The sequence below is a fragment of the Neofelis nebulosa genome, chromosome 13 (genome assembly GCF_028018385.1).
Source record: "Neofelis nebulosa isolate mNeoNeb1 chromosome 13, mNeoNeb1.pri, whole genome shotgun sequence".
NCBI lineage: Eukaryota > Metazoa > Chordata > Mammalia > Carnivora > Felidae > Neofelis > Neofelis nebulosa.
Genome location: NC_080794.1, coordinates 41,586,026 through 41,599,674, shown reverse-complemented (window position 1 = coordinate 41,599,674; position 13,649 = coordinate 41,586,026). Strand labels below are relative to the sequence as shown.

General features: G+C 38.2%; 1 protein-coding gene across 27 annotated transcripts in view; it reads left to right on the top strand.

The window, feature by feature from the left end:
• The window catches only part of KCNMA1 (potassium calcium-activated channel subfamily M alpha 1), a 739,425-nt gene that overhangs the window by 707,748 nt on the left and 18,028 nt on the right, over nucleotides 1-13,649 (top strand). For all 27 annotated transcript variants that reach the window (XM_058696774.1, XM_058696780.1, XM_058696775.1 and 24 more), the window contains 2 exons: nucleotides 9,312-9,506; nucleotides 11,396-11,514. In XM_058696774.1, the coding sequence (XP_058552757.1) occupies nucleotides 9,312-9,506; nucleotides 11,396-11,514 (314 nt within the window). The remainder of the gene's footprint in view (nucleotides 1-9,311; nucleotides 9,507-11,395; nucleotides 11,515-13,649) is intronic.

Here is a 13,649-nt window from a genome sequence, read left to right as displayed (position 1 = left end):
TCCTTCAGGGATATACCAAGAAGGGGAATTGCGGGATCATATGTAGTTCTATTTGTAAGTTTTGAAGAACAATCATGCTGTTTTCCATAGTGGCTGCACCAATTTACGTTCCTACCAACAGTGTACAGGGGGTTCCTTTTCTCCTCATTCTCATCAACACATGTGTCATTTCTTGATTTTTTGACAACAGTAATTCTAGCAGGTGTCAGGAGACAGCTCATTGTGGTCTTGATTTGCATTTGCCTGATGATTAGTGATATTGAACACCTTTTCATGTATCTGGTGGTCATTTGAATGTCTTCTTTGAAAAAATGTCTATTCAGTTCCTTTGTCCATTTTGTGTAGGATGTTTTTTGTGACTTATTTTTGCTGTTGAGTTATACGAATTCATTCATTCATTTCCTTTTTTTAGAAATTTAATATAAATATAAATACATTTTCATAGTCAAAACTATATAAAATAAATAAAATTACAGGAAAAAATTGAAGTCAATCAGAATTCTATCACCCATAATTAATTACCAAGTAAAATTTGAGAATACAATTATTTTTACATAAATAAGCCTTTATCTGTTGAGGTCTACACTTTCAATGTGAATTTTAGATCATGGCGTTTTTTTGGATACTGCTTTTTTTAATATGTTGCTATTATATCGTATAATTTTTACTGTGCCATTAAATATTCTCTGAAAACATAATATTAATATCTGGACAATATAACTAATGTAAATGTATTGTGACTTATTTAATCATTACCATATTGTTGAAGAATTTTTTCCAGATAGCCAGTTGCCCCTAAATCATTTGTTGAAGAAACATTTTTTCCCTTTGGTATATAATGCTTTCCTTATCATATTAAACAACAAATTAGCAAACTTTTTTTTTGTAAAGAGCCAGATGGTGAATATTTTAGGCTTTTGAGAGCCATACATACTCTGTAAGTACTTGACTTCTGTCATTATTGCACAAAAGCCTACTTGTAAACAAATGGGCATGTCTGGGTCCCAACAAAGCTTTATTTAAAAAAAAAAAAAAACAATAGGGGGCAGACTAGATTTGGCCCACAGATTTGCCAACTCCCATATGAAGGTTGTATAACTACTAGGCTCTTGTTCTCACTAATCCATTCTGGTTGATTGATCTTCTCATTTTTAATATTGTCTACAGTGTTTAATTATGAAATATTTAATATTTATTTTAACACTTGGGAGGACAACTTCATAAACTGTTTCCAGAGGAAATTTAGCATATTCATATCAAGTTTTTAAAAAACCCAGTTGAATCTATGATTAGGCATATATCAAACTTAAAAATTTTACTAGAGGGGCGCCCGGGTGGCTCAGTCGGTTAAGCGTCTGACACTTGATTTCAGCTTCAGTCATGATCTCACAGTTCCTGGGACTGAGCACAGCCTCAGGCTCTGGACTGACAATGTGGAGTCTGTTTGGGATTCTCTCTCTCTCTCCCTCTCTCTTTGCATCCCCCCTCAAAATAAATAAAGGCACTTTAAAATAACTTACTAGAGAAAATATGACATTATAACATCCAGTTTACATGTTAAGGAACATGGTCTTTTTCTCTATTTTTCTCTTTTTCCTAATAATCTTTTCTGTTGGTAGATGATCATTACTTTGCTTGCTGTTGAACAACAGTGGCTGTTCTTCTCACTCATGACCAGTAACTGTGACATTAAAGAGAGCTTCTGGAATAGGAGAGTTAATTCTCAAACGTATATGACACTATATTCTCTTTCTTATTTCTAATTTTATTTTTTAGTTATATTTGTCATAGGCTTGCTTATTTTGTTTTTTCCAAGAATTATTTCTGGTATTTATCAATTTAATAAATATCTTCCTGCAGTTTCATTAATTGATGCCTTTTCATTTCATCCTTCTGCTTTTCTAAGATAAAAAAGAACAATAAAAGACAATTCTTTTAATGCTTAGCATTATTTATTATGATTCTTTCGTATTTAATAATAAAATCATTTAAGGCTCTGAATTTGTTTCTGCAGCTTTGGCCTCAGTCTATGACATTTTTACATACCATTTTCAAATATTTAATTTTTAAATACTCTATATTCTAAGTTTGATTTCCATCTTGACCTATAGTTAGGTTTTAGAATACTTTTCTTTTAAACTTGGAGATGCTGGAATATTTACTTTTATTTCTATTATTATCTTAATTTTTTAAATGTAGACCCTACAGCTCATACTTTATTTGTATATACTGAGATTTTATACTTTGAGCTGTGGATCTTTTTTTTTTTTTTTTTGGTAATTATTGTTTGGGAGCTATCTAAACATGTCACAAAGTTTAGCACAAATCTACTAAATCACTTGCATTATATCCTTAATTTTCTAATATTTTGGTTTGAGCTGTGGAAGCTAGAAACACAGTGATATTTTACATACCACCCTCAGTCCACATTTATTTTACTCTAATTGCTAATTAGTTTTGCTTTCTCTATTTCAGTTATATTATTTTGTCCATAAATAGGTAATATCTTTATTGTAAATTTTAACTCTCAATATAAAGTTAACTTGCTTAATGTAACATTTAACATTTTACTCTTGAAATACAGTTTTCAATGGCTGTTTTATTTTGTTTTTTCATGTTTCTTTATGAATATATCAGAGTTTGATTTTCATTTTGGCTTTTGAACAAGTCTGAGAATCTTTGTAATTCAACCAAATCACTTAGTTCATATCTGTTTAGTTATTAACATATAATGCTATAATTTTGCATTATGCTTTACACGTGCCTCTGTAATTGTGTCTTTTATTATCCATCTTTGGGTATATGGACTATATATTTGTATGCTCATTGACTCTAGTGGTATGTGAACTATCTATATTCTATTTTTGATTCTAGTTAGTGGTTACGAGGCATTCTATAAATATGTGTGAAAGTATATTTTCTAAGCATTATTGTCTAGAAAAATTTAATTCTTGATTCTTCCTTCTATAAGATCAAGGAATTCACATGCCTTTATATCCATCCTCCTCTCTCCTACCTCATTTTGTGGACTTTTAAAAATTAATGAATGTTACTGTATTAACAGATAATTTTATGTCATTTTTTTCCCTCAAGGATTATTTTTGACATTTGCATTTAGTTTAGTAATAAAAAACACAACCATTTATTAAATTCCATATTTCAATACATTTCACCAGTATTTTTAAAACAAATTTGCTCATTTTTTAATTTCTAAAAGTTTGAAAAGATCTTAAAGGATGCAAATTTTTTTCTGAGTTTTTTTTTTTTAATGTTTATTTATTTTTCAGGGACAGAGACACAGACAGAGTGCGAGCATGAGCTGGGGAGGGCAGAGAGAGAGGGAGACATAGAATCTGAAGCAGGCTCCAGGTTCTGAGCTGTTAGCACAGAGCCCGATGCAGGGCTCAAACCCACAAACTGTGGGATCATGACCTGAGCCAAAGTCAGATGCTCAACCAACTGAGCCACGCAGGTGCCCCTTTTCTGAGTGTTTTTTTTTTTTTTTAATGAAGTAAGTCAATAAATGCTTAGGTACTCAGAGATTCAAAATATTTTTTTTTCAAAAATATTTTTATTGCCTTCACAAATGATTGATGATTTAGCTCTATGTAGAATTCTTGGAATAAATGTGTCTTTTGAAATCTCAGTTGGCATCGTTCTTAAGTTTTCTAGAGAAGTCTCTGGCTAACCTGATCTTGTACTTTTTATTTTTGTACAGTATTGTGTTAGGTTACTTTTTTTATTTATTTAATATATATTTTTTAGATGTTTATTTATTTAATTTGAGAGAGAAAGCAAGCAAGAGCTGGGGAGGGGCAGAGAGAGAAGGAGAGAGAGAATCCCGAGCAGGCTCCACACTCAGTGCAGAGCCCGATATGGGACTTGATCCCACGACCCTGGGATCATGACATGAGCCAAAATCAAAAGTCAGACACTTAACCAACTGAGCCACTGAGATGCCCTTCTTCATTTCATATTTTAAATTTAAATATTTGCCTAGTACAGATTTAGGTGTTAACCACACCTACTTGGTGTGCCATTTCAATCCACATCCTCAGTTCATTCTTCAGCTCAGGACAGGTTGTTTTCAACTGTTTCCTTGCTTGCTTACTCATTTTTACCTGCTTGAATTTTGTTTACGACATTAACTTGTGAACACTTGCTATTTATCAATTTGATGTCTGTTGTCTTTCCTCAGTATCTACCAGCATTCTCATAGAGACAGACAGATGGAAGGAAGAAGGAAGGGAGGGAGGGAGGGAGAAAGGATGAAAGAGAGTTTCTACATGTGGTTTTGGCCAACTTCTTAGTTTTACTTCCACATCACTGACTTTTATGTATGTGATTTTAGTTCTACAACATACTGTGTATTTTTTGTTGTTGTTTTGGCAAGAACACTTCACATGAGATCTACCCACTTAAATTTTTCAGTGTATCATATAGTACTGTTAATTACTGTTTCTTAATGGATAAAAATCTGGCCATTACAAGTTTAGTTTACCTTTTAGCTGTTTCTCTTGTTTTAGGACCTTTGCTGAGATATGATTAATAATCCTGCAATTCTCCCACTTAAAGTGTGTAATTCTGTGATTTTTAGTATAATCACAAGTATGTGCAATCATCACCACAGTCAATTTTAGAACATTTTCATTGTCTCAAAAAACAAACAACAACAACAACAGCAACAAAAAACCCAAAAAACCTCCATACCCTTTAGCAACGGCCCATAAACCTCTGTCTCCCTCCCTGAGCACCAAGCAACCATTCATTACTCTATTGCCTATATTTCTTGATTTGGCTCTTCTACATATTTCATATAAATGGAATCATACAGTATGTAGTCTTTTGTGATTTTCTTTCACTTAACATAATGTTTTCAAGGTTCATCCATGTTGGAGCATGTTTAGTACTTTGTACCTTTTTATGGTATGAATAATATTCATATAACTGAATGATACTCACGCATGGATATCAGACATTTTACTTATGCATTTATGAGGTGATAGACATTTGGACTATTTCCATTTTGGGACTGTTGTGAATAATGCTGCTGTAAACATCTGTATACAAGTTTTCATATGGACATATATTTTTTTAGTTTTTCTTGGGTATATACACAGAAGTAGAATTACTGAGCTATATATAACTCTGTTTGACCACATGAGGAACTGTGAAACTGTTTCTCAAAGTGGCTGTATCATTTTATATTCCCACCAGTAGAATGTTGGTGTTCCGATTTCTCCCCATCCTCAGTCTTTTTGATTATAGCCATCCTAGTGGGTGTGAAGAGATAGCTCATTGTGGTTTTGATTTGCATTTCCCTGATGACTAGTGATGTCTTTTCATTTATTTTGTTGGCCATTTGTATCTCTTTTTTTTCAGAAATGTTTGAGTCTTTTATCCATTTTTTTTTAAATTGGGTTGTCTTTATATTGTTGGGTTGTTAAGATTGTATATATATTCTGGATACTAGGCCTTATCAGATATATGACTTGCAAATATTTTCTGTCATTCTGCAGGTTTCTTGGGTTTCTTTCACTTTCTGGATAGTGTACTTTGTTGCACAAAAAAGTTTTAATTTCAGTGAAGTTCAATTTATTTATTTACTTATTTTTGGTTGCCTTAACCTTGAGTATCATATTTAAGAATCCATTTTCAAATCAAAAGTCATGACAATTAATCCTATGTTTTCTTCTAAGTGTTTCATAGTTTTAGCTCTTAAATTCAAGTCTTTGATCCATTTTGAATTAATTTTTATATATAGTATGAGGTAGGAGTCCAACTTTATTCTTCTGAATGTAGAAGCCCAGGTGTTGTAGCACCATTTACTTAAGAGACTATGTTCTTTCTCTATGGAGTAGACTTGGCACCCTTGCTGAAATCAATTGACAAAAGCATATGAATTTCTTCCTGTACATTCTTTAATCCCATGTCTGTCCTTCTGTCAATACTACACTATTTTGATTATAGTAGGCTTCTAGTGTATTTTGAAATTAGGAGGTTTGAGTCCTCCAACTTTTCCTTTTTTTAGATTGTTTGGTCATTTCGAGTGCTTGAAATTTCATGTGAAACTTAGAATCAACTTTTCCGTCTCTATAGAAATGGTTTTGGGGATTTTGACAGAGACTGTACTGAATCTGTAGATTGTTTGGAGGAATACTACTGTCTTAATAATATTAAGATTTCCAATCCATAAACATGGGATGCCTTTATATTTATTCAGATTTTCTTTAATTTCTTTCAACACTATTTTGTAGTTTTCATTGTACTAGTCTTGCACCTCCTTGGTTAAATTTATTCCTAAGTACTTATTCTTTATGATGCTAATATATGTGGAATATCTTAATTTTATTCTTGTATTGTTCATTGCAAGCATATAGATATACAAATGATTTTTTTTGTATATTGATTTTGTACTTGGAAACTTGCTGAACACATTTATTACCTATGATTGAATTTTAATAGATACCTTAGAATTTTCTGTATATAACATCATGTTCTCTGTAAACAGAAACATTTTGGATATGGATACCTTATTTTTTTCTAGCCTTGGCTAGAGCCTCCAGTGCTCTGTTGAATAGAGGTGGTGAGAGTTGACTTCCTTGTCTTGTTCCTGATCTTAAGAAGGGTATTGGATTCTTTTAATCATCTCTAATCATATCCATTTTAATTTAAATATCTTACATAAAAAAGTAATTGGGTAAGTTGTATGAAGTCAGCTTTCTTATAATCTGATCTTTTACTTCTTATAGAAACCATATTTAAGAAAAAATTATTTTGATTCCAAAACAGATGCTTTGATCTTTTCCTATTACTTCTTCCACTAACAATTTAATCAGTCAAAATGATGCTTTTCCTTTATATCTTAAATGTTATGGTTCCTTTTTTAAAAATATGTATACTGGCTCTTTTTATTTCTCTCTATCTTTGAGCAAGGAGAGGTCTGTTTTTCAGTATTTGAGGTCTTGACTGTTCTGCTTCCCACCTCGCTAGCTGTTAGATTCCTCCTCTTGGTCTTGATCTAAAGGGGTGATTATAGTGCAGAGACCCTTGTCAAAGTTCTTTGCTCAGCACTCACTCATTTAATGTGCCACAGGGTTAAGTAGGGGTCTTCTGCTTCTCATGGTGGGTTATATGACTGTAGGGCTGTGGATTTACCTCCGAAAACTTCGGACATGTTTGTGGATTTTCCCCAAGGTGACCCCTACTAGAACACAACTCTAGTGGCTCTTCCCATTGCTGCTGTCCCCTCCCAGGATTCAGCACCCTGGTGACATTTGCTGTGCCACTGCTGAGTCCAAATAGGGTCTTAGAATGGGGGGAGATTAAGAAGTGCAGATTCAGGGGGGTGCCTGGGTGGCTCAGTCGGTTAAGCACCCAACTTCAGCTCAGGTCATGATTTCGTGGTTCGTGGGTTCGAGCCCCACATTGGGCTCTGTGCTGACAGCTCAGAGCCTGGAGCTTGTTTCATATTTTGTGTCTCCCTCTCTCTCTGCCCCTCCCCCGCTCATGTTCTGTGTCTCTCTCTGTCAAAAATAAATAAACATTAAAAAAATTAAAAAAAAAAAGTGCAGATTCAGGGATGATGTAAACAGCCTTGGTTTGCCTACCTCTCACCTCAAGTGTAAACGATTTTTAAAAGGGAAGGTTGAGGATGAGCTGACTGTCCCTCTCACCAGCAGAAGCTGCAAGTCTCTGATATTAGGCCAGAAGTATTTATCAGGGCTTCTGGTGCACCAAGCACTTTTCTATGTGCCTCACATGTATTAGTTATATTATCCTCATAACCACTCCATTATTACATTTCATAGATCATGAAACTGAAGAACAAAAATGACAAATAACTTTCCAGGGTCACGCAGCTACTAAGTGGTGAAGCCCAGCATTAAACCCACCGCCTGGCTCTTATCTCTTGGCCACACCAGCAACATTTCCTCCTGTACCTGCCCTGGTTCTGCTTCTGTGTCCCCAGGGCCCATCTAAGCTTTAGTAGAGGATACATTCATTCTCTTCAGGGTCTGACTCCTTCTGAGTAACATTCCTAGTTTCCTTTGCTGTTAGAATTTTCTATCACTTTGGGTGTTTTGCAAGTATTTCAGTAAGGAAAGTGAATCTTGCCCCGTGAACGGCTATCATCTGAACTCAGAAGTCCTCATGGAATTTTTTGCATATGTGCTTGACCCTAATGTCTGTGCTTATTTTATGGATGAGAAAATCAAAGCCTAGAATGGTTAGTCCACCTCCCCCAAGCCATAGAACTAGTGATGGCCATGCAGGATGGGAAATTGTCCTTCCCTGGCTTGTTCCCCACTGTGTTTTGCCAGGTAAACCAAGAAATCACTGAAATGAAATTTAGCTGCCTTTCCTAACCCACTTCCAAAGGTCCACATGCCTTCAGAAGACACAGGCAAACTTTGCTTTGATTTCACTTCAGCCTGCTTGATTTCTTCTTATCTTGGAAAATGGAATGCAGACCCTCACTTGAGACTTTTCTCAAATTAGGCTGGGTGACATATGTCTTTTTGAGCTCTTTTATTTGACCCCCTATTAATGTTTTTAAACCCTAATTGTTTTGTTCCTGAGAGACCTGTTATGTTTCATGTGTGAGAGAAATGTACACATAGAAGGAAACTTCTGTCATCTTCTGTATTTGCCTCAGACTATTGAGATTATTAAAAACAAAACAGAACAACCAAAGTGCACACACGAGGGTATCTTCCTCCTTGCAATTTTATCTGGCATATTTAATTGATAGAGACTTCTGGGTTAGATTATTATCAAAGGTTGTAGTAAACTGTTGAGCGTGTGGCCTTAATGATGCTCTCGACATCTCCTTCCAACACACAAAGAAGTTTTGCCACATTGGGGAAGGCGGCTTCCTGGCATAGGGTGACAGGACCTCGGAGGAGTCCTCCTTGGGTTAGCAGCCTGTGCAAGCTGCATTTGTGTCCCAGGTCCAAAGTCCCTTAGTAGACACGTGGGACTCAAGGAAGGGGAAGCAGTATTTGCATCCCTACTGACACCAATTATGGTAAACACCAACTATTTAGACATCAGCCCTTTAATAAAAGTTCCCTGAAGTGGTTTTTGAAAGTCAAGCTCTCATGGCAGAACCAAGTAAGAGAGAAAAGAATGGAATAATTGGAGGCTGCTGTCTTTTCACTTCCCACATAAAATTATTTGAAGAGACAGGCCAGAACTTTAAACAGGAGATACCAAGAAAAGTTGTAATTTGGATGTCTGTTGTCGTGACTTTAGGGTATTTGCTTAAAGGAATTTTTTTCTCCCCTACCCCCCAACTCTCTCCCCAGACATACTTCAATGACAATATCCTTACACTAATCCGGACGCTGGTGACTGGAGGAGCCACGCCAGAGCTCGAGGCTCTGATTGCCGAGGAGAATGCACTTCGAGGGGGCTATAGCACCCCCCAGACGCTGGCCAACAGGGACCGTTGCCGCGTGGCCCAGTTAGCGCTGCTGGATGGGCCCTTTGCGGACCTGGGGGTGAGTTCATGGGGCAGAGGTCACCTGAGCCCACTGACTGGGAATAGCTGGGCCAGAGTGAACTGGGTGCCAGGGTGAGGAGCCAGGCACCTGTCTTCTCTGTCTTCTGTGGTGATTCACTAGAGGTGATGTGTATGGTGTGCTGTGTTTTACATGCAGTCCTTCATCTTTATTCCCACGGCAATCCTTTGACATAGGCTCTACTCTCAGACATTCTAAGGAAACTGAGGCTCAGAGAGACGGAAGACTGGCCCTATCAGGAATTTGTGCCAGGAACCCTGGCTTCAGAGCCTGTGGGCTTTACTCACTCCCCTAGGTATCTTCTACCACGAGCTAGGAGGCATCAGGTGATTCCAGCATGTGACCGAGGCTGGGACCCCTATCCACAGGGTCTTAGCCTACCTCAGGGCCACTTCACTCCCAAGGCACATTAATAGCCCATGAGGAGCTTTTCAAAACCACTGACGGCCATGTCCAGTTCCCAGGATTCTGAGTTTTTGTATCTGGGTATATGCCAGGCATTGGAGGTTTTTAAAACACCACCAGTAATTATGTGCATCTCGAGCCACTGGCCAAACAAATGGCATCTCATGTGCCATTTAATGTTTCTAATTCCAGACCTAGGTCTTTGCATCTCTGAGGCTGCACCCAGTTAATCTCCCCCACACCCTTCCTGCCGCAGAGGGGATGACCAGTGCCTCCCTTTGGGCTCCACACACCAACTGGGTTCTCACACTTGGGCAGGAGTATGCAGTCTTGACCCTTATTCACAGCCCTATACGGCATCCACGGATGGGTTCAAGGGGTGGAGCCACAAATCTTGGCAACCAATACGTTTATTGCACAAACAATAGCGTCGCCCAAGGAAAGGGTCACTTTTGCTATTTCTTCTGAAACTATGATGCTGACTTGCACCATATTTTAGTATGGTTATGGATAAGGACCTATGTTAGACTGGGCTTTTTGGAAAGGCAGCTTCCGTAGCTCGTGGCTCCTTTCATCTATCACCGACTTACTGATACACTTTAAAAGGATAAAGACTTTAAATGACGGTAAGATATGGCCCCATTTGTGTTCTGTAATATGATGCCCATTTGGAAATTCCAACAAGACAAGAAGGACAAAGGCAGCCACTTTATTCCCAGCGATGTCATTCTTCAGTGCCCTTCCTACACTCACACCCACCTGAAGCCACCTGGCTGTGTGAAGCCAGCATTTCCAAGTGAGTGGAGTTGCTTTCACATTCCATGTCGGGCCCCAGACCCTCTGGGAGGTGACTGTGAACTGATTAGGACTGTGAATCCCACTTATTCAACCTGCAGCTCTCCACCTCCTGGGGAAACACATTCTCTTCCACCCGCGCCATCTCTGAGGTCTGTAAATTGTGCTTTTCACACAGTCTTTTCCCTGAAAGAGTCTTTCACCGTAGCACCTGGTGGGGTCTTTTCTCCTCGCAGTGATTTTAATTATCACTCGAGCAGTTTTGACAACACGGTCAGATCACAGTGATTACAGCTGAGCTGGGGCTAAACATAATCGCCATTTTGCCCAGCTGGTTTCTTCTCTGCCAAACATGCATCTGAGAGCTTTGAGCCTTACACAATCACTTAGAATGAGGGAGAGGCCCATTCTCTCTAGGGCTCTCATTGCTACAGATGGAAAACTGGAGAGAACCGGAGGAGAACCCCATCATTATCTGATCCCCCAAAATTACCAGTATTGGATGTAGGCTCTTAATCACATTGACTGCTTTAGCCTCAGTCCCTTGGGACAGACCCTCCAACTCAGGAGACACCAATACAAGCTTTCACGAAAAGGCTCTGTTCCCCCTGGACCTCTACTTCCAGGCAAATGAAAATGTTTTTCTCTGTTCTTTTCTTGTCTCCCAGGATGGTGGTTGTTATGGTGATCTGTTCTGCAAAGCTCTGAAAACGTATAATATGCTTTGTTTTGGAATTTACCGGCTGAGAGATGCTCACCTCAGCACCCCCAGCCAATGCACGAAGAGGTGAGTATATTTCCACTCTCCTCTCCCACCCCGAATGCAGAGACAGAAATGCCCTGTCTTGTTTCCCACTGTGAAGGCAAAGGTCCAAGTACATGCTCTCAACATGCAAATGACTCTGCCCGCATTAAATCCAACACTGGGTTTGGAGGTTATGGGAGGCTTTTTTCTTTAATTCCTCATAGCAGATGTAAAGACATGGGAAGAATTCAAGTTTTATAGAATAGTTCCTGAATAGGAGCATCTCCTCCAAACTCTAGCTACTGGGATTATTCTGCCGGTACCTCATAAAGAGATATTTCATATTGCTAGTGTTTAAGATAGATGTTTCCTTTGCCATATCTTAGATGCCTCTGCTTTTACTTAATATATTTTTAATTGACTCACTTTTTAAACTTTTATATATTTATTTCAAGATATTTGTGTGTTATCACCTTAAGCAGAAAAATATAATAGTTTATGTGTGCTAGTTATATATTTTTAATTGCACTAAAATAAATTCATAGCAGCCCCAAATTAAAAGTATATCATAGAATTACCCAAATCTGTGCATTTGCATACTATATCTCAAGAAACAATGCTACAGAGATTAGTATTTCTCAGCTTTGCTTGCACATTAGAATCACCAGGGGTGCTTTTTAAAAATACTCTGCTTTCCCTGATTTATCTGGTCTGGCTTGAAAGTGTAGATAATTTCTTAGTGCCCAGAGATTACAGTATATACCCAGAGTTGCGGCTAATTGCTGTAGACTAGTGAGTTCTCAAAGTTTAGAGAGCAACAGAATCACCTACAAAGCTTGTTACAACACAAATTGCTAGACCCCACTCCCCAGAATGTCTGACTCTGTAGGTCTGGAGTGAAGTTGCTTAAGAATTTGCATTTTAGGGACTCCAGGGTAGCTCAGTTGTTTGAGAATCCAGCTCTTGATTTCAACTCAGGTCATGATCCCAGAGTCATGGATCAAGCCCTGTGATGGGCTCCATACTGAGTGTGGAACCTGTTTATGATTCTCTCGATTTCTGACTGGTGTGAGGTGATATCTGAATGTAGTTGTGATTTGTATTTCCCTGATGATGAACGATGCTGAGCATGTTTTCATGTGTCTGTACAAACGCAGAGGGAAGCAAACCATGAGAGACTCTTAAACACAGAGAGTAAACTGAGGCTTGATGGGGGTTGGGGGTGGGAAAAATGGGTGATGGGCACTGAGGAGGGCGCTTGTTGGGATGAGCACTGGGTGTTGTATATAAGTGATGTATCATGGGAATCTATGCACACTGTATACACTGTATGTTAGCTAACTTGAGAATAAATTATATAATCTTAAGAAAATAATTTTAAAAATTAAAAATTAAATTAAAAAACATTATATCTCCCTCTGCCCTTCCCCGTCTCCCTCTCAAAAAAAAATAAATAAAAGAAGTTGCATTTTATTTATTTTCGAATGTTTACTTGTTTTGATAGAGAGAGAGCATGCACAAGCAGGGGAAGGGCAGAAAGAGAGGGAGAGAGAGAGAGAATCCCAATGAGGCCCTGCACTGTCAGCACAGAGCCCGACACAGGGCCAGAACTCACAAACTGGGAGATCATGACCAGAGCCGAAATCAGGAGTTGGACACTTAGCCCACTGAGCCATCCATGCACCCCCCAAGAAAATGCATTTTAAGTGATGCCCCGGTGTTGCTGATATGTCTTGGCTTGAGGACCCACTTTGGGATCTCCTATTACTAGAGAGGAGGCAGTGGGGTTTTTTTTGGTTGTTGTTTTGTTTTGTTTTATTTTATTTTGTTTTGTTTTGTGTTAGCAGTGTCTGGCGTTAACCAGAGAAAGCTTGATGGGATTGAGAATAGTTAAAGCAGGACTAGCACAGAGGCAGGGAGGGATCTTATCTTCTCTCATTTAGAAAAAAATCCCCACCAAAATTGATTTTTAAGAGGTAAAGAGTGAGAAAAGGCTGAGAAGATGTTAGGTCATGGGCAACAAAGACCCTGTAAGGTGTGTCAGAACATTCTCTAGCAAAAGAGGCGGTGCAGTCAGTGAACCTCCTGCATGCGTCTGGGCTACTCGGGATCTGAAGTGAACTCGAACTTCAGTGGAAAGGGGTGGGGACCATCAGAAGCGCGGTGTGGTTCCCCCA